This window comes from Rhinoraja longicauda, chromosome 38 (genome assembly GCF_053455715.1).
Source record: "Rhinoraja longicauda isolate Sanriku21f chromosome 38, sRhiLon1.1, whole genome shotgun sequence".
Classification (NCBI taxonomy): Eukaryota; Metazoa; Chordata; class Chondrichthyes; order Rajiformes; family Arhynchobatidae; genus Rhinoraja; species Rhinoraja longicauda.
This window is the reverse complement of record NC_135990.1, coordinates 6,665,175-6,686,386: the sequence shown is the minus strand read 5'-3', so window position 1 is coordinate 6,686,386 and position 21,212 is coordinate 6,665,175. Positions and strand designations below refer to the sequence as shown.

The 21,212-nt window shown below is 47.2% G+C and overlaps 1 protein-coding gene across 5 annotated transcripts in view; it reads left to right on the top strand.

Moving 5' to 3' along the window:
* The window catches only part of ccdc33 (coiled-coil domain containing 33), a 62,892-nt gene that overhangs the window by 33,146 nt on the left and 8,534 nt on the right, over positions 1-21,212 (top strand). Inside the window, exons 4-11 of one of the 5 annotated variants that reach the window (XM_078430051.1) lie at positions 3,208-3,403; positions 5,628-5,716; positions 7,960-8,091; positions 10,035-10,119; positions 11,067-11,203; positions 12,817-12,900; positions 15,257-15,373; positions 16,531-16,900. In XM_078430051.1, the coding sequence (XP_078286177.1) occupies positions 3,208-3,403; positions 5,628-5,716; positions 7,960-8,091; positions 10,035-10,119; positions 11,067-11,203; positions 12,817-12,900; positions 15,257-15,373; positions 16,531-16,566 (876 nt within the window). In that variant the 3' untranslated portion in view covers positions 16,567-16,900. Of the gene's footprint in view, positions 1-3,207; positions 3,404-5,627; positions 5,717-7,959; positions 8,092-10,034; positions 10,120-11,066; positions 11,204-12,816; positions 12,901-14,942; positions 15,232-15,256; positions 15,374-16,530; positions 16,901-21,212 lie in introns of those variants that run through there. The other 4 variants (XM_078430053.1, XM_078430052.1, XM_078430054.1 and 1 more) reach the window with 4 other exon arrangements.

Here is a 21,212-nt window from a genome sequence, read left to right as displayed (position 1 = left end):
ATAGCGAGGGGATTTGAGTATAGGAGCAGGGAGGTTCTGCTGCAGTTGTACAGGGCATTGGTGAGACCACACCTGGAGTATTGCGTACAGTTTTGGTCTCCTAGTCTGAGGAAAGACATTCTTGCCATAGAGGGAGTACAGAGAAGGTTCACCAGATTGATTCCTGGGATGGCAGGACTTTCAAAAGAAGAAAGACTGGATAGACTCGGCTTGTACTCGCTGGAATTTAGAAGATTGAGGGGGGATCTTATAGAAACGTACAAAATTCTTAAGGGGTTGGACAGGCTAGATGCAGGAAGATTGTTCCCGATGTTGGGGAAGTCCAGAACAAGGGGTCACAGTTTAAGGATAAGGGGGAAGTCTTTTAGGACCAAGATGAGAACGTTTTTTTCACACAGAGAGTGGTGAATCTGTGGAATTCTCTGCCACAGAAGGTAGTTGAGGCCAGTTCATTGGCTATATTTAAGAGGGAGTTAGATGTGGCCCTTGTGGCTAAAGGGATCAGGGGGTATGGGGAGAAGGCAGGTACGGGATACTGAGTTGGATGATCAGCCATGATCATATTGAATGGCGGTGCAGGCTCGAAGGGCCGAATGGCCTACTCCTGCACCTATTTTCTATGTTTCTATGAACAGAGTATGGCCAAATCCAGCTCAGTTGCAGAAGCACTGAGGCACAGTGGTGCAGCGGTAGAGTTGCTGCCTCACAGCGCCAGAGACCCGGGTTCGATCCTGATCACGGGTGCTGTCTGTGCGGAGTTTGCAAGTTAATCCTGTCACCGCGTGGGGTTTTTCCGGGTGCTCCGGTTTCCTCCCACATCCCAAAGCCGTGCAGGTTTGCAGGTTAGTAAAAAAGCTGCAGACGCTGGTTTAAATCGAAGGTAGACTCAAAATGCTGGAGTAACTCAGCGGGTCAGGCAGCATCTCGGGAGAGAAGGAATGGGTGACGTTTCAGGTGGAGACCCTTCCTCTGACTGAAGAAGGGTCTCGACCCGAAACGTCACCCATTCCTTCTCTCCCGAGATGCTGCCTGACCCGCTGAGTTACTCCAGCATTTTGTGTGTCTACCTTCAGAGGTGGAGAGGGAAAGCTAGACCAGCTATGATCGAATGGTGGAGCTATGATCCAACATTCCATCATAGCTGATCTATCTTTCCCTCTCAACACCATTTTCCTGCCTTCTCCCCATAATGTTTGACGTCCGTTCTAACCAAGCACCTATCAATCTCCGCTTCATAAATACCCAATGACTTGTTTCCACAGCCCTCCGTGGCATTGAATTCCACAGATTCACCCCCCCCCCCCCCCCCCATGGCTAAAGAAATCCCTCCTCATCTCCATTCTAAATGTACATCCTTTTATTCTGAGACCATGCCCTCTGGTCCTAGACTCCCCCACTAGTGCCTTCTCCCTGTATCCTTTGATGCCTTTACTAATCAAAAAAGGTTTGAGGATAGGAGGAAAGTGGGGCAGGGCAGGCAAAGGGGTCTAGTCTGGTTATGCAGGATGGGTCGGGCCGAAGGGCCTGTTTCTATGTGTATTGCTTCATGACATATAGCTGGATAGAGCTCTTAAGGATAGCGGAGTCAGGGGGTATAACTCATAACGAGAGGAGTTGAGTACAGGAGCAAAGCGGTCCTTCTGCAGTTGTACGGGGCCCTAGTGAGACCGCACCTGGAGTACTGTGTGCAGTTTTGGTCTCCAAATTTGAGGAAGGATATTCTTGCTATTGAGGGCGTGCAGCGTAGGTTTACTAGGTTAATTCCCGGAATGGCGGGACTGTCATATGTTGAAAGACTGGAACGACTAGGCTTGTATACACTGGAATCTGGAAGGATGAGAGGAGATCTTATCGAAACATATAAAATTATTAAGGGGTTGGACATGTTAGAGGCAGGAAACATGTTCCCAATGTTGGGGGAGTCCAGAACAAGGGGCCACAGTTTAAGAATAAGGGGTAGGCCATTTAGAACTGAGATGAGGAAAAACTTTTTCAGTCAGAGAGTTGTGAATCTGTGGAATTCTCTGCCTCAGAAGGCAGTGGAGGCCAATTCTCTGAATGCATTCAAGAGAGAGCTAGATAGAGCCCTTAAGGATGGCGGAGTCAGGGGTTATGGGGAGAAGGCAGGAACGGGGTACTGATTGAGAATGATCAGCCATGATCACATTGAATGGCGGTGCTGGCTCGAAGGGCCGAATGGCCTCCTCCTGCACCTAATGTCTATTGTATGGGGAGAATGCAGGAACGGGGTACTGATTGAGAATGATCAGCCATGATTACATTGAATGGTGGTGCTGGCTCGAAGGGCCGAATGGCCTACACCTGCACCTATTGTCTATTGTCTATTGCCTGTGGCTCTAACCAGCAATACTGACTTCACTGCCAGGCCTAGTGCCCTCCAGCTGCTGGTGAAGGCCTCCTTATCAGCCTGTCTCTTCTACAGAGATAATTTCAGGCATAAATAATGTATTTTGGACAGATTTGCCCAACAAACCTTGATATGCTCAGATTACAAAGTCCTTCACGTTCCTAACAGTGGATTTTGGCTTCAGCAACATTTATCTGTGTGTGACGGTCTTAACTCGCCTTTAATGTTCACACAAATCCATGTGGATCTGCAGGGAATCTCATGGATATGCAGGGATTCAGGGACATGGACCGAGTGCGGGCAGAGGGGATTAGTATAACTTGGCATTGTGTTCGGCACGGACATTGTGGGCCGAAGGGCCAGCACGGTGGCACAGCGGTAGAGTTGCTGCCTTACAGCAAATGCAGCGCCGGAGACTCAGGTTCGATCCTGACTACGGGCGCCGTCTGTACGGAGTTTGTACGTTCTCCCCGTGGGTTTTCTCCGAGATGGAGTGGGTTTTCTCCAAGGGTGGGTTTTCTCCGAGATCTTCGGTTTCCTCCCACACTCCAAAGACGTACAGATAGGTAGGTTAATTGGCTGGGCAAATGTAAAAAAAAAATTTTTTTTAATTGTCCCTAGTGTGTGTAGGATAGTGTTAATGTGCAGGGATCGCTGGGCGGCGCGGACCCGGTGGGCCGAAGGGCCTGTTTCCGCGCTGTATCTCTAAATCTAAATCTGTGCTGTACTCATGCTCATAAGTCATAGGAACAGAAGTAGGCCATTCGGCCCATCGAGTCATTGTGGGCGTGGAGATGGGGTTGTACAACTCTGAATTTTTTTTTTTCACTGAGCTCCAGGAGTTGGACAATTACCGGGCGGCGATGCAGAAAATGGCCGCCGACATCATCAAACTGAGGCAAGACACCGGGAGACTGGAGACGGAGAACAGCAAACTGCGCAGCGAGCTCAACCTGCACCAGAATCTGGGCCAGAGTCTGCTGGATGACACTGACATCGATGTCATGACCAAGGCGGAAATAGCCGACAGAATCGGTGCGTAAAGTGCCGCGAAACTAAGACTTATCATGAAGGCACTAGGCCTGGCAGTGAAGTCAGTATTGCTGGTTAGAGCCACCGTCAATAGACAATGGACAATAGGTGCAGGAGGAGGCCATTCGGCCCTTTGAGCCAGCACCGCCATTCAATGTGATCATGGCTGATCATTCTCAATCAGTGCCCCGTTCCTGCCTTCTCCCCCATACCCCCTGACTCCACTATCCTTAAGAGCTCTATCTAGCTATATGTCATGAAGCTATACACATAGAAACAGGCCCTTCGGCCCGACACGCAGAGTCCGTGAGCAACTCAGCGGGTCAGGCAGCTTCTCTGGAGAACATGGATAGGTGACGTTTCGGGTCGGGACCCATCTTGAGACTGATTGCGGGGGGGGGGGGGGGGGGGGGGTTGGGAAAGAAAGATGGAAGAGAGGAGGAGCAGGATTGGGCACGCCTTATTGGAGGTTAACACAGGCAAGAGGGTTTCCTGAGCGTCTGATTGTTGGACAAAGACCCGAGATGAAAAAGCAGGAGTGAGCTCAGATAGGATAAAGAGTTGCAAATTATGAAACTCGAGGGTAAAAATCTTAGGGGTGGCATGGTGGCGCAGCAGTCGAGTTGCTGCCTAACAGCGCCAGAGACCCGGGTTCGATCCTGACCACGGGTGCTGTCTGTATGGAGTTTGCACGTCATCCCTGTGACCGCGTGGGTCTTCTCTGGGTGCTCCGGTTTCCACCCACACTCCAAAAGACGTACAGGTTTGCAGGTTAATTGGCTTCGTTAAATAAAAAAAGATATAAATTGACACTGGAGTGTCGGACAGTACTCGTGTACGGGGTGATTGCTGGTTGGTGTGGACTCGTTGATGGGCTGAAGGGCCTTTTTCTGCGCTGTACCTCTAAAGTACAAAGTCTATAAGTTTCACATTTTTAGCTTAGTTTAGATATAAAGCGCGGAAACAGGCCCTTCGGCCCACCGGGTCTGCGTCGACCAGCGATCCCCGCACATTAACACTATCCTAACACACTAGGGGCGATTTACAATTATACCAAGCCAATTAAACTACAAACCTCTACGCCTTTGGAGTGTGGGAGGAAACCGAAGATCTCAGAGAAAACCCACGCGGTCACGGGGAGAACGAGCAAACTCCGGACAGACGGCACCCGTGGTCGGAAACGAACCGGGGTCTCTGAAGTTGAAAGCGCTGTAAGGCAGCAACTCTACCGCTGCGCCACCGTGCCGACCTTTTGTGCAGCTGGTGAACGAGTTGCAGGTGGGTGGGGAGGGAAAGAGGGAGAAACCGGTGCAAGTTTGGCCAGGGTCAGGGGAGGGGGGAATAATGGGGCAGAAAGGAGATGGATTGGGGGTAGCTGTTTATGGGTTAGGCAACTCGCCCACAAACGCAAAAAGCCCCCTCTCCTGTGTTTACCTATTACCGGCCATGATATGTCTAGCCCCTCCTCTTTTCCAGCTCTCTTCACCCCCTCTCCCTACCGCAAAATCAGTGTGAAGAAGGGTCCAGACCCAAAGTGTCATCTCTCCATGTTCTCCAGAGATGCTGCCTGACCCTCTGAGTTACTCCAGCATTTTGTGTCTTTCTTTGGGATAAGCCAGTATCTGCAGTTCCTTGTCATTATATAAAGACGTATCTCGGGTTAATTAGCTTTGCATTTCATTGCTTTAGTAACAATGGCTGTGACTCAACTCAGGTTCAGATTTTCTTTCTGTGTCACAACACTGTTCAGTGTTTCAGGATTCTTTCTCCATTTTTAACTTGCTAAAGGTTGGCACAATGATGAAGTGGTACAGCTGCTGCCTCACAGTCCCAGTGACCCCGGTTCAATCCCGACTACTGGTGCTGTCTGCGCGGAGTTTGTACGTTCTTCCTGTGACCGTACGGGTTTTCTCCGGGTGCTCCGGTTTCCTCCCACATCCCAAAGACGTGCGGGTTTGTGGGTTAAATGGCTTCTGTAAATTGTCCCTAATGTGCAAGGAGTGGATGAGAAAAGTGGGATAACACAGAACTAGTCTGAAGGGGCGATCGATGGTCAGCACAGACTCGGTGGGCCGAAGGGCCTCTTTCCACGCTGTATCTAGAAAACTAAACCGAACTAAAATTCTTACTGTTGGCTGAAAATTAGTTGAATGTCAAAATAGTTGAACGAGATGCAGTTTAAACTGTTTTTTCCTTTCAATATCTCTGTCGCTTTCATGTCTTCCAGTCTTATTAAAACACAAACTGGCCAGTGAGACTGCTGAGCATATTAAAAGCAAAGATAAGTTGCAGCAACAGCAGAATGAATTAATCCGGGTGAGTTGAAAAGACATATTGAGAAGATTCTTTAAATGACCTGTAAATATAACCGATGCACCAAACCAGTGAGGGATCTGTTTTGATGCCTAGTGCATGCTGTTAAGTAATTAAGATTCTTCTACTAGATTGGTGTGCATTTGGTTGCATGTGTTTAGGTGATTTTCTAAATTACATATGATTGTGGATGATCAGCCATTGAATGGCTCGAAGGGCCGAATGGCCTCCTCCTGCGCCTATTGTCTATTCTCTATTGTCTATTGTCTATTGTCTATGATTGAATTGAATTGAATTGAATAAATTTATTGGCCAAGTATGTACACATACAAGGAATGTGCTCCGCTTGCAAGTAACAACACAAACATACAGTAAACAATTAAGAATAAACCATAAAACATTAAAACATTAATAATAAAACATTATAGTATAAACGTGTGAATGAAATAAAATACCAAAGCAAAAGGAGGCAACAGACGTTTGGTTATTGTGTAGAACTACTGCTCTTGGGAAGAAGCTGTTTTTATGTCCGGCTGTGGCTGCTTTGACAGTCCGGAGTCGCCTTCCAGAGAGGGATGAATTTGTAATGGTGAATTAATATGCATTTTGATTTGGCAAGCTGGTAAATATTTGGCACAGGTGGCACAATGGTACGGGAAGTTACTACGGCAGTTTGTGTTACTAACTCAAGGCTCTCGATACCCGGGTTCAATCCCAACCTCGGGTGTTCTCTCCGCGTCTGCTTGGCCCCTCCCCTTACTGTCTGCCCGGATCCCAATGAAGATCGACAGGTCATGCCCATTGTAAGGAGACAAGCAACTCAAATGGGGACGTCAGATTGTCACGTGTACCGAGGTACAGTGACAAGCCTTTGTTCAAAGGGTGGTGGCTATATGGAACAAGCGGTCAGAGATAGTATTTGAGGCAAGGAGTAGAAGGGCATTTTGAAAGATACTTGGACAAGTACATAGCTGTTGAGAAAGGTTTAGAGGGATATGGGGCCAAACGTGGGCAATCGGGACTAGTTTAGTTTAGGTTAGTTTATTGTCATGTGTACTGAGGTACAGTGAAAAGCTTTCGTTGCGTGCTAACCAGTCAGTGGAAAGACAATACAGGATTACAATCGAACCATCCAGTGTACAGAATACAGGATAAAGGCAATAACGTTCAGTACAAGATAAAGTCTAGTAAAGTCTGGTTAATGATATCCACTTCTTCAGTGTGAAGAAACATCCCAACCCGAAACGTCATCCATCCATTCCCTCCAACACTGGTTAAGATCCTCCAGCATTTCGTATCATGCTACTTTACCCATTGCTTCAAGTGTGATCGGTGGCGCAGCGGTAGAGTTGCTGCCTTACAGCGAATGCAGCGCCGGAGGCTCAGGTTCGATCCCGACTACGGGCGCCGTCTGTACGGAGTTTGTACGTTCTCCCCGTGACCTGCGTGGGTTTTCTCCGAGATCTTCGGTTTCCTCCCACACTCCAAAGACGTACAGGTTTGTAGGTTAATTGACTGGGTAAATGTAAAAATTGTCCCTAGTGTGTGTAGGATAGTGTTAGTGTGCGGGGATCGCTGGGCGGCGCGGACTCGGTGGGCCGAAGGGCCTGTTTCCGCGCTGTATCTCTAAATCTAAAAAAAAAATCTAAACCGGAAGTATTGGTTTTACCGAGAGGGAATGAAGAGTGGTACATCTACTCTTGGAGCAGTGCAGATCATAATCATAATCATAATCATAATCATAATTATCATCATAATCATAATCATAACCATCATCATCATCATCATAATCATAATTATCATCATAATCATAATCATAACCATCATCATCATCATAACTATTATCATAATCATATTCATACTTTATTAGCCAAGTATGTTTTGCAACATACCAGGAATTTCATTTGCCGTACAGTCATACCAATAAAAAAGCAACAGGACACACAAAATACATTTCAACATGACCATCCACCACAGTGACTTCTCCCTCCGCATTCCTCACTGTGATGGAAGGCGAAAAAAAGTTCAATCTTCTTCCCTTCTTTGTCCTCCAGCGGTCAGGGGCATCTGACCTTCCGTTGACGGGACGATCTTGACTCCCGTAGCCAGCGGCTGGCCTTCCTCATCGCGGCGATCAAGGGGTGGGGTGTGGGGGGGGAATCTCAGCTCCCCCCCGCCGGGCGATCTACTCCAGGTCGGGGATGAGCCAGTCTCTAAGCCTTTGGTGTCCATGTTGACTCTTGCAGAAGAACGATCGGGAGACTGAGCTCTTGCGGCTCCAGAAAGCCCACCAGCAGCAGCAAGCAGCCTTACAGAAGCACCGGGACAAAATGCGCAAGTCGAAGCTCCTGGAAGACACCATACGGCAACAAGAAGTGGTAATGCTGGCTGTTTGAAGTGCTCAAAATTCCAATGCCATGGTGGCTCAGCGGTAGAGTTGCTGCCCTCCAAAGACGTGCGGGTTTGTAGGTTAATCGGCTTCTGTAAAATGCCCCTAGTGTGTTGGATAGAACTAGTGTTTGGGTGACCTGGTGGGCCGAAGGGCCTGTTTCCGCGCTGTATCTCTAAATCTTAAAAAAAAATCTAAACCAGAAGCATTGGCTTTACCGAGAGGGAATGAAGAGTGGTACGTCTACTCTTGGAGCAGTGCGGGTCATAATCATAATCATAATCATAATCATAATTATCATCATAATCAGAATCCTAACCATCATCATCATCATAACTATAATCATAATCATAGTCGGCGTCGACCTGGTGGGCTGAAGGGCCTGTTTCCACGCTATATAGACAATAGACAATAGGTGCAGGAGGAGGCCATTCAGCCCTTCGAGCCAGCACCGCCATTCAATGCGATCATGGCTGATCACTCTCAATCAGTACCCCGTTCCTGCCTTCTCCCCATACCCCCTCACTCCGCTATCCTTAAGAGCTCTATCCTGCTCTCTCATGAAAGCATCCAACGAACTGGCCTCCACTGCCTTCTGAGGCAGAGAATTCCACACCTTCACCACTCTCTGACTGAAAAAGTTCTTCCTCATCTCCGTTCTAAATGGCCTACCCCTTATTCTTAAACTGTGGCCCCTTGTTCTGGACTCCCCCAACATTGGGAACATGTTTCCTGCCTCTAATGTGACCAATCCCCTAATAATCTTATATGTTTCAATAAGATCCCCCCTCATCCTTCTAAATTCTAGTGTATACAAGCCTAGTCGCTCCAGCCTTTCAACATACGACAGTCCCGCCATTCCGGGAATTAACCTAGTGAACCTACGCTGCACGCCCTCCAAACTAAACTAAATTAAACTAAATTAAACTAAACTAAAATAGGGAAACCCTTCCTCTCCCTCCCCCCTAACCCAGTTCTCTGTGGTCCACATGGACTTTCACCCATTTTATCTCTTCCACCTATATTCCTTCCTCTGGCTTCACTATTTTTAACACTCCAATCCTTATCTCACTCCATTTTTCTTATCATCTTTGGCCTTTGTCTGACCATCTGCCTATCACACCCCCCTCTTCATCAGCCCTATGATGTTCAGCCATCATCACAATGAATGGCGGTGCTGTCTCGAAGGGCCGAATGGCCTCCTCCTGCGCCTATTTTCTATGCTTCTATGTTTCTATGTATCCACCTATCACTCGCCAGGCTTCGCCCGCCATGCCTCTCCTCTCTTCCAGCTTTCTCCCCCGTCCCTCCATTGCCAGTCCGAGGATGTGTCCCGACCTGAATAATCACCAGTCTATGTTCTCCAAAGATGCTGCCAGACCCGCCAAGTTATTCCAATAGACAATAGACAATAGGTGCAGGAGTAGGCCATTTGGCCCTTCGAGCCTGCACCGCCATTCAATATGATCATGGCTGATCATTCAACTCAGTATCCTGTACCTGCCTTCTCTCCATACCCCCTGATCCCTTTAGCCACAAGGGCCACATCTAACTCCCTCTTAAATATAGCCAATGAACTGGCCTCAACTACCTTCTGTGGCAGAAAATTCCACAGATTCACCACTCTCTGTGTGAAAAAAAACTTTCTCATCTCGGTCCTAAAAGACTTCCCCCTTATCCTTAAACTGTGACCCCTTGTTCTGGACTTCCCCAACATCGGGAACAATCTTCCTGCATCTAGCCTGTCCAACCCCTTAAGAATTTTGTAAGTTTCTATAAGATCCCCCTCAATCTTCATTGATCTTCTGGCTTCCAGATTAAACGATTTGCCTCGTGTTTGCGAGAGCGTGGTTAGATTAGATGCAGAATAATACCCTGCACCTTCCACACGAACAGCTGCTAATGGATCTATTTGTTGTTTTCTCACTGCAGGTCATAGAAAAAATGGAGAATATTTTAAACACGAAGTTGAACGAGAGACCGAGAGAAAAGGCTGACGCTTCCAAAAAACGAACAGGTAAGTTAATTGGAGCATTAAAAAAAGGTACAAAGTGCTGGAGTAACTCAGCGGGTCTGGCAGCATCTCTGGAGAACATGGATAGATGACGTTTCTGGTCAGGACCCCTCTTCAGACTGATTGTGGTGGTGGAGGGGGGGGGGGATGGTGGGGCGGAGAGGGGGGTGGGGAAAAGCTGGAAAAGAGAAGGAGGCAACAACGCCTGACAAGTGATAGGTGGACGCAGGTGAGGGGAGGTTTATGCTAGGCAAATTGATGAAGGGATGAAGATACAAACGCTGTGAGTTAGGATAGAAGAGGGACGATTTGTGAAGCGGGGGCAAGGAATATAGCAGTGCCTGTCGATACAAAATGCTGGAGTAACTCAGTGGGTCAGGCAGCATCTCGGGAGAGAAGGAATGGGTGACACCCGAAACGTCACCCATCCCTTCTCTCCAGAGATGCTGCCTGACCCACTGAGTTACTCCAGCATTTTGTGTCTATCCCATCTGCCCACGTTCGGTCCATATCTCTCCAAACCTGTCCTATCCATGTACCTGTCTAACTGCTTCTTAGACGTTGGGATAGTCCCAGCCTCAACTATGTCCTCTGGCAGCTTGTTCCATACATCCACAACTCTTTGTGTGAAAAAGTTACCCCTCAGGTTCCTATTAAATCTTTTCCCCTTCAGCTTAAACCTCTGTCCACTGGAGATCTATGAAGGGTCATTACCATTAGTGGACTGTCTAACTGTTTCTTAAACGTTGGGATAGTCCCTGCCTCAACTACCTCCTCCGGCAGCTTGTTCCATACCTCCACCACCCTTTGTGGGTCAAGTGTTAGCCTAGTGGGGGTGTCTCATGACAGCACGTTCAAGGTGTTGATGTTTGTATCTAAGTGGACAGCAACACTGGTCATGGGGTTGGATGTGGATTGAGTGGATCCTGAGGCAGCCTGTTTTTAACCAGGGGCTGCGGAGGAGAGCGTGAGGAGAGAGGTGGAGGCAGTACTGCTGGCCGAGAATGCGAGGCTGAGGGGCGAGCTGGGGCAGCTCCGTTTGCAGCCTACACCCATCATCCTTCAGCAGCCGACTTACCCCGGCAAGGTAAGGCTCAGCGAACACCACCACGGCCGGCCACGACTAAACGCCAAAGCAAACCGGCGCTGGAAAGAACTCCAGATGCTGGTTTAAACCGAAGGTGGACACAAAAAGCTGGAGTAACTCAGCGGGACAGGCAGCATCTCTGGAGAGAAGGAACGGGTGACGTTTCAGTCGAGACCCTTCTTCAGACCGCAAGTCACAGGAAAGGGAAACGAGAGATGTTGACAGTAATGTAGAGAGATAAAGAGCAACGAATGAAAGATACGCAAAAAAAGAAACGATGATAAAGGAAACAGGCCATTGTTAGCTGTTTGCTAGGTGAGAACGAGAAACTGGGGTGGGGGAGGGATAGAGAGAGAGGGAATGCAGGGGGTACTTGAATTTAGAGAAATCAAAATTTATACCACTGCCCAAGCGAAGGATGAGATGCTGTTCCTCCAATTTGCGTTTAGCCTCACTCTGACAATGGAGGAGGCCTAGGACAGAAAGGTCGATGTGGGAATGGGAGGGAGAATTAAAGTGTTTCGCAACCGGGAGATCAGGTAGGTTCAGGCGGACTGAGCGAAGGTGTTCCGCGAAACGATCGCCCAGTCTAAGTTTGGTCTCGCCGATGTATATGCGTCCACATCTTGAACAACAGCTATAGTAGATAGCAAATAGGTAGCATCTTGTCCCTTAAGCACAGGGCAGCAAGGTGGCGCAGTGGTAGAGTTACTGCCTTACAGCGGTGGAATAAAAAGTTCTAACTCGGGTGCATTTTGGAGATGCTGCAAGAAGCAGCCATAGTGAAGTTTAGGGTTATCAAATCTAATGGGGTTTAGAGTTGAGAGATTTAGCATGGAAACGGGCCCTTTGGCCCACCAAGTCCAAGCCAACCTATACACTGGTTCTCTCCTACACACCATGGGTCAATTTACAGGAGCCAACTAACCCTGCACGTCTTTGGAAGGTGGGAGGAAACCGGAGAAAACCCACGTGGTCACAGGGAGAACTTGCAAACTCTGTACGGACAGCATACGAGGTCAGGATCAAACCTGGAGCTCTGGAGCTGTGAGGCAGTGGCTCCACCATTGCTATATCCCAGCAGGTTCATCAAACGTTTCAACTCCAATATTTCAATAACCAATAACCAAATGTGGTAATAAAACAGAGATTAGTAGAAGGGGCCCTGTGACTTTTCTCTTGCATTTTGCTTGCAGTTTTGACCAGAAATGAATCCGCGATTTCTAGAAACTCTAGGACAGTCTTGAAACTTTTGACTACCCTACAACATGGAATATCATTTTTCAATGCCTTATTGTGACAAAATTGATATATTCAAGAGAGAGTTAGATATATCTCATAGGGCTAATGGAATCAAGGGATATGAGGAGAAAGCAGGAATGGGGTACTGATTTTGGGATGATCAGCCATGATCATATTGAATGGCGGTGCTAGCTCGAAGGGCCGAATGGCCTACTCCTGCACCTATTTTCTATGTTCTATGTACTATTTTCTAAAATTCCCCAAGGCTCTCTTTTATATTTTGCTTTTTTATTTCAGGTCCTCAACATTTCTATTTTGAGCTCTGTCAAGGGAACCTTCCTTTTAATCTAACTACCCCCTCTTACTTTCAGGAATCCTTGGCTGACTCGGAGAGACTACGCTTGCTGGCACAGGTGGAGAAAGCTCAAGGACGTATCCAAACACTAGAGACTCTGGTATGTGGCTTCCTCAAGGTGCTTCCAGAGTAGGGTTGCCAACTTCCTCACTCCCAAATAAGGGACAAAGGGGTGACATCACCGCCCCGCGCCCCACGTGACCTCACCCAGCCAGTGGCCACGTGCTCCTGCTCCACCAATGGCGGCCGCCCGGGCCGGGAGGCGGGTTGCCATACAACCTCCGTTAGGCAGCGCCCGTGCCTACACTGTCTGGGACTACAGCGGCCCCCGGGCTACAGTGTACGGGCCTACAGTGTCTGGGCCTACAGTGTCCGGGCCTAGTGTCCAGGCCTACAGTGTCCTGGCCTACAGTGTCCTGGCCTACAGTGTCTTGGCCTACAGTGTCTGGGCCTACAGTGTCTGGGCCTACAATGTCCGGGCCTACAGTGTCCGGGCCTACAGTGTCCGGGCCTACAGTGTCCTGGCCTACAGTGTCCGGGCCTACAGTGTCCGGGCCTACAGTGTCTGGGCCTACAATGTCCGGGCCTACAATGTCCGGGCCTACAGTGTCCGGGGCTACAGTGTCCAGGCCTATAGTGTCCGGGCCTACAGTGTCCGGGCCTACAGTGTCCGGCCCTACAGCGCCGTCCGGGCCTGATACGGGACAAGGGCGATCCCATACAGGACAAATCAATTTACTCAAAATACGGATGTCCCGGCTAATACGGGACAGTTGGCAACCCTATTCCAGAGAGACTCTCTTCATTATTGAAGTACCTACCGAGTGCTGTCACAACACTCTGCACAAAGGCACATGAAGACACACAAAGACATGTTTGGAGTCCAGAGGAACATTACTCTGCATCTCCGGTTCTCCTCTGGAGACCTAGATAGAGTGGATCTCGAGAGGATGAGGGGGAATTCCTTTAGCCAGAGGGTGGTGAATCTGTGGAATTCATTGCCGCAGTTTTCCATGTTCTTGATGAATGAGGGTGTTAAAGGTGATGGGGAGAAGGCAAGAGAATGGGGTTGAGAAGGAAAAATAGATCAACCATGATTGAATGGCGGAGTAGACTTGATGAGCAGAACAGCCTGATTCTGCTCCTATATCTTATGATCTTACGATACGACACGACATGATACGATAGAACTGTATTTATCCCAGGAGTGAAAATCGTCTTGTCAACAGTCATACGTTATGGAACTGAGTCATAAACCATTGAAGTAGCTACACTGGGGTTCAAATGCTTCACTTATTCTTTGGTCAGCAAGGATGGGGACAAAGGAATGTCATGCATCAATATCATTGACAGAATGTTGGAGTAGACATTCACCAGATGCTGGGGAACAAGGGCAGTAGACATTTTGACATGGAAGATATTAGGAAACCATACTGTGTGTATTTTTCCCTCAATAATTCACTGCACCCCAATACTGATGCACACTTTTTTATAACTCCTGTTTTTATTCAGGTACTTAAATTTCAATGTGTGCCTCCCGTCTCTGAGTGTGAAGTCGTGTTCCTGAAATTAACAGTTAAAAATGAAAATACCAGAAACACTCAGCGGGGCAGGTAGCATCTGTGGGGAGAGAATCAGAGTTAACATTCCATGTCCGATATCCTTTACTCAGAATTGATGAAGTATTCTTACGGCATTTTTCTGGTTTTCTTTCAGATATCTAGTATCTCCAGTTTTTGTTCTTGATATACCTCAAACCAGTATTTAAAGTATTATGGTATTAATCAGTTAACATGAAAGACATTAGGAAACTGTACTGTATGTACTTTTACCTCAATAATTCACAGCCACCAATACTGATGCACACTTTTTTACGACTCCTGTACCATAACAGAAATGGTGACAATACGCGCTGGAAATTCATCAGACCCGTTACTGGGTCTGGAGAAGGGTCTCGACCCGAAACGTCACCCATTCCTTCTCTCCAGAGATGCTGCCCGTCCCGCTGAGTTACTCCAGCTTTTTGTGTCCATCTTCGGTTTAACCCAGCACCTGCGGTTCCTTCCCACCCTTTTGCTGAAAACTCTGCTTTCTTGTTCAATGGTTGCTGAGTATCGCTGACAATTTCTGTTTACATTTTAGATTCCAGTGTGAACTGGGTTTAACCAGGGATCATTTGGGCCATCCGTTGTGTGCAAAGTTAGTGTAAAAAAAAGCCCTCAAAGTCAAGATAGACATAAAATGCTGGAGTAACTCAATGGGACAGGCAGCATCTCCGGAGAGAAGGAATTGGTTATGTTTCGGGTCAAGACCCTTCTTCGGACCAGAACGAACCTTGTCCATCCATTCCAGGCCTCAAAGTCAATCTAGACTCATTGAAATACTGAATTATTAAAGATTCAGGCATGACTTGGGGAATCGAGTTAACTAGTGACTGACTTGCTGTTTATTTCTAGTTGGATGAGAACTCAAGGAAGTGGGGACGAGAAAAGCAGAGTATGTTGACAAGGCTCTCAGAGACCCAACATGGTTTCACCAGAACCTCCACCATGCTGTTTCATGACTTCCCTTTGGTGAGTGTCGCACTTTGCCTCTCAATCTGGTGCAAACTTCACGTTTCCTTTCGTCACTTCCGTAGAGTTCTACTTCGGCAAAGCTTATAGTACGTCTCGATGCTAGTCCAACCATGTCCACTTCGACACTGGCTCAACTTTGGCCAATCCAACTTTGGTTCAACTCCAGGCAATCCGAGAACAGAATGAATGGTACAGTCCGTGAAGTGGTCACGGCACGCCGGTGTTTACCTACAAGTGGTCCCGTCACCTGCATTCACCCAGCCCAATCTGTAGAACTTCCATCCCCATCTCCCCCATCAACCTCATGGGCTTGTCTAATCCCCACACCCACCACTTTAAATATTTTTAGTTTAGAGATACAGAGCGGAAACAGGCCCTTCGGCCCACCGAGTCCGCGCCGACCAGTGATCCCACACACACTAGCACGATCGTTTTCAAACTAGGGACAATTTACAATTTTACCAAGCCGATTAACCTACAAAACCTGCACGTCTTTGAAGTGTGGGAGCAAACCAGGGCAGCCGGAGAAAACCCACACAGGTCACGGGGAGAACGTACAAACTCCATACAGACAGTGTCCGTAGTCAGGATTGAACCGGGGTCTCTGGCGCTATAAGGCAGCAACTACGCCACTGTTCCGCCTACAATTATCCCCTCAAAACCTCCACCCCAGAACTCTCTGCTAAGCTCAACCAAGCTTCCCTGACAGCACCTCTCAAACCAGAAGGAGAGAGGCATCAGGAAAATGGTGACACCATCACTGGAGCTTCCTCTCCCAAGTCTTACACCCAGACTTGAAAACATGATGCCTTACCTTTATCACCACTGGGTCTAAATCGTGGAATCCCCCCTCAACCCTAAAGCTCCGGGGACATACACCTTCACTAATCAGGCCATTGTAGTTCATTAAGGTGTTTCTGATGGGAACATTGGAAAGGGAATACATGCTAGCCTTTCTCCTATCCTGAAACCCATTTTAAAAATACTCTTAGCTGCAAATACTCCGTGTGGATGCAAGTTCTGTGTTTGGATAACTAAGTTTCTCATGCTTCTGTGCGGGATTTACTAGAACCCTGATTACACACTCTGTCTTGAACCAGCGATGTCGAGACCCAGAGACTCTTGCTAATTTTTTTCCTATGCAATTTTAACAGAAAACTGCTTTGGACTCACACCTGACCCGAAATTGATATTCAATGCTTTGGCTCCAATTTCAGTGGAGGAATTAACAAGTCACATTGGAAGAGGATATTTCAACCAAATGCTTGGTCTCATTACAAACAAATGCTGTGGCAAGTAATTAATTCTGCAATTAAATCACAACCAGTAAAAAACAGAGGATCAAAAATCTTTTTTTTTTTAAAGAATCTGGTTATTTTTACACTCAAAGATCTTGCAAAGAAATAATAAACGTACAAGTCTATATATAGCTATTTTTACAAAAGTGTTAATGTAAATTATTAATAATTATTAGAAGGTATCACAAAATGCTGGAGTAACTCAGCAGGTCAGGCAGCATCTAGGAGAGAGGGAATGGGTGACGTTTTGGGTCGAGATCCTTCTAAGGGTCGACCCGAAACATCACCCATTCCTTCCCTCCTAGATGCTGCCTGACCTGCTGAGTTACTCCAGCATTTTGTGATACCTTCGATTTGTACCAGCATCTGCAGTTATTTTTCCTACATTAATAATTATTATGTGTGTTCTTTATTAATATTTAATGATTTTGTAGACTGACAAGTGTCATTGCTCCACATTGAAGAAAAATCTCTGTTTTTTATGCAGTTTACACATGAATAGAATATGATCTAATAAAGGTTTCCATTGTTTTGGCATTTTTATTCAGAGGGAGTGAAATCTGTGCTGGTGTATTTACACACCAGGGTCTGGGTAATGACTAATAGCTCTGTTGAACATCCCTTGGAGAGTGCAGAACCTCCAGTTATGTTTGAAATATGGGACTACATGATAGAAGCTCATAAGTCTTGTTGAGTCTCATTGTCCGTACTTGTTCTCACCTACCAATCAGCTAACAATGGCCTGTTTCTGTAAGGCAGCAACTCCACCACTACCCCTTTTCTTTATATTAAACTGCTGACCCACTGAGTTACTCCAGTACTTGGTATATTTTTTTGGACTAAGTTTCATTTTTAATTAACTCAGAAATCTTTTAAACAGTACGTGATAGACTCAGTAAGGGCATCAAAGGTTATGGTGAGAAGGCAGGAGAATGGGGTTATGAGAGGGAAAAGTGATTGAATGGCGGAGCAGACGATGGGCTGAATGGCCTAATTCTGCTCCTATCACAATCTGATGAAATCTGAAGAATGTACAAACGTTAGACTTTTAAAGTCATCAGGGTTGTTGTAAAAGCAGTTTATTAAATGAATACAATACCACCTTTGTCAAAATACAAATAAATACAAAAGATAAATTCATCCGTGGTACTAAATTAGGAAAATAATTGTGTACTGTGCTTTTCAGACACCACTCAAATAAATGCTCAATTAATATGTTTGCATTGTGGACGCTTTGAACTTGAAATTGTTTTTGGTTATTAAAAAAAAAATTAAGGTTTGTACTTTTCAAACTTGACTACTTTAGATACAGAATACAGAATAGCTTTATTGTCATTCGATACCGAACGAAATTCATTTGCCAGCAGTCACAGAGCAAAAAAAAAAAAAAGAACACAAGACACACAGCCCCACACAAACATCCATCACAGTGACTCCAAACACCCCCTCACTGTGATGGAAGGCAAAAAAACGTCCTCTCTCTTCCCCCATGCCCCTCCCACGGACAGACAGCTCGACCCCTACCGAGGCGACTGACCCGCACAGCCCCCGCAAGGAGATGGAAGGCCCCGTGGCCGAGCCACACCGGGCGCTGGAAGGCCCCGTGGCCGAGCCGTACCGGATGATGGAAGGCCCCGCGGCCGAGCCACACCGGGCGCTGGAAGGCCCCGCGGCCGAGCCGTACCGGGCGATGGAAGGCCCCGCGGCCGAGCCACACCGGGCGCTGGAAGACCGGGCGATGGAAGGCCCCGTGGCCGAGCCGCACCGGCGATGGAAAGTCCCGCGGCCGAGCCACGCCGTGCTGGAAAGTCCTACGGTCGTTCCGGGCGATGGAAAATCCCGCGGCCGAGCCGCGCCGGGCGATGGAAGGCCCCGCGGCCGCAGCGGGCGCTGTTAAGTCCCGCGGCCGAGGCGCACCGGGCGATGGAAGACCCCGCGGCCGAGCCTCGCCCCGAGGAAGAGACCTAAAAAAAGAAAGATTTCCCCCACCCCACCGCACCCCACCACCCCCACACATACACAGCCTAAAACAAACCACCCCAACACCAACAAAAAAGGACAAACAGACTGCCAGCGAGCCGCAACCATTACGGCGCCACCACCGATTTTCCAGCAACTGATGGTCTGGCCTCACCCTGTAATCTGGCCAAAATACCTCCCTGGAAGTCCCCCCCAAAAATGTTCCGCCTAGGCCGGGTGATGCGGCCTCATCGGGACTTCTGCGCCGATCGGCGGGTCAAATTTGCTGTCTCCGGCCCTGGTCGGAGCCGGCAGATCTGTCCCCATAGCCGAATTTTGCGGCCGAGAACTCCCGCTGGTCCCGCTAAACGGATGATCCGGAAGGGCTCTGGAACCAAGGGTGCCGGAAAATCGGTGGTGGGACCTGTATAAGATTTTCACTTTAAAAATAATTGAGATCGACGAGTAATAATGACAGAAAAAGTGGGTGAAAATATATAATGATCACAATGTACAGATTTCAGACATGTGAACACACCCACTAGACACAGGAGGAGCCACTGGGTCTGTCCAGATTGTTCCTCTATTTAATCAGATCATGGGTGATGTGATAGTGATTCAACTTTGCACTTGAACACTCCGAATTCTTGAACTAGTGCTGGAAGCAAATAGGACAGCAAATGGTTTTTAAAGATGATTATTTCACGAATTCTGTATAGAAAACGATAGTTCTTTCCTGTTATTTATACCAACCAATGATGCAGCATCCCTGCCACTGATCAGTGGCATTCCAGTGATCTAAGTTACAAGTTATGAAGAAAGATTCAGGGGCGGCTAGGGGGCGCAGCGGTAGAGTTGCAGCCTTACAGCTCCAGAGACCCTGGTTCGATCCCGACTACGGGTGCTGCCTGTACGGAGTTTGTACGTTCTCCCTGTGACCGCGTGGGTTTTCTCCGGGTGCTCCGGTTTCCTCCCACATTCCAAAGATGTATAGATTTGTAGGCTATTTGGCTTTGATAAAAATTGTAACTTGTCCCTAGTGTGTAGGATATCGCTCGTGTATAGGGATCGCTGGTGTATGTATAGGGTGCGGACTCGGTGGGCCAAAGGGCCTGTTTCCACGATGCATCTCGATAAACTAAACTATAAATGAGGCAGAAAATCTAAAATAATTGGACCTACATACAAGCAGTTTATGGATTTGTTCCTAACCTAACATTAACATGTCAACGAGTATGATTTTAAACTGAAATTAATATTATCGTCATTTGATAATGTTTGATTCAGTGTCTCCATGCTGCATCTGTCTATGTTTCTATGACTGTTGGGTTATCAATTATATATAGAACATTTCATGACATCCTTAACTGCAGTCTCACTAACTAATTGTAACGCGGTGATCCAGCAGCCATATTGCACTCAGAAAATTCCCTCAAACAACATGATGATAAGACGGGCTAGTTTGACTGATATTGCTTGGTTGACCAGTCGAATGGGGAGTAATTTCCTGCAATGTTGCCATGGTGTCCCTTTTGTTAATTTGAAAGAGTAAGAACAGCCATGGTTTAACATCTCATTCAAAGCAGAGCCCCTTTGTCACTGGAGCCCACCCTCCACACTGTGAGAGCCTGGATTTTCGCTCATCTCTCCACGTTGGGATCTCGAGAATGTGTACAATAGGTGAGGACGCTGGTAATTGAACCATGATTAACATTTACCACCGAACAGTTCTTGTTACTCATCAATACACATGGCGCTGAAATCGAGACTAATAATTTGCAGGAAAGGTTTCTGTTGGTGTTTATTTTTTAAATACTGCGAATCTATTTGACGTCCACTGAAAAGAAGCATATGCGATATATAAAAGACAGACACAAAATGCTGGAGTAACACAGTGGGTCAGGCAGCATCTCTGGAGAAAATGGATAGGTGATGTTTCAGGTTGGGACCCTTCAAACTGATCGCAGTAGAGAGAGTGGGGGAGAAAACTGTAGTCTTGTGTGTGTATCTTTGGTACAAACCAGCATCTGCAGTTCTTTTTAATTATATTATATGCAATATATAAACTTGTTTAGACACAAAATGCTGGAGAATCTCATCAGGACAGGCAGCATCTCTGGAGAGAAGGAATTGGTGATGTTTCGGGTCAAGCCCCTTCTTCACACCCAAAACGTCACCCATTCCTTCTCTCCAGAGATGCTGCCTCTCCCGCTGAGTTACTCCAGCATTTTGTATCTATCTTCAGTGTACATCCAGCACCTACAGTTCCTTCCTACACATATAACCTGGTTTACCAGATTGCTGTTAGCTTTGTGGTCTCAATTGGTGATAACCTGTGCTCTGGGAAGAGTGCAATAAAACCATAAACCCATTTATACAGAATGAGTTTAAGATTTCATGATACTTGGAGCACTAAGTAGTAACATTAAGGCAAAGTGTTCAAACAGGATTTAGTGGGCAGATTGAGGAGGGAGGGGGGGCAATAAAATAATTTCCCTGTGAAACGTTTTGTTCTTGCTAGTTTGGAAGGGGCTTCTATCCTTGTCTCTGCTGAACAAAAAGTCGGGCACCACATCAGT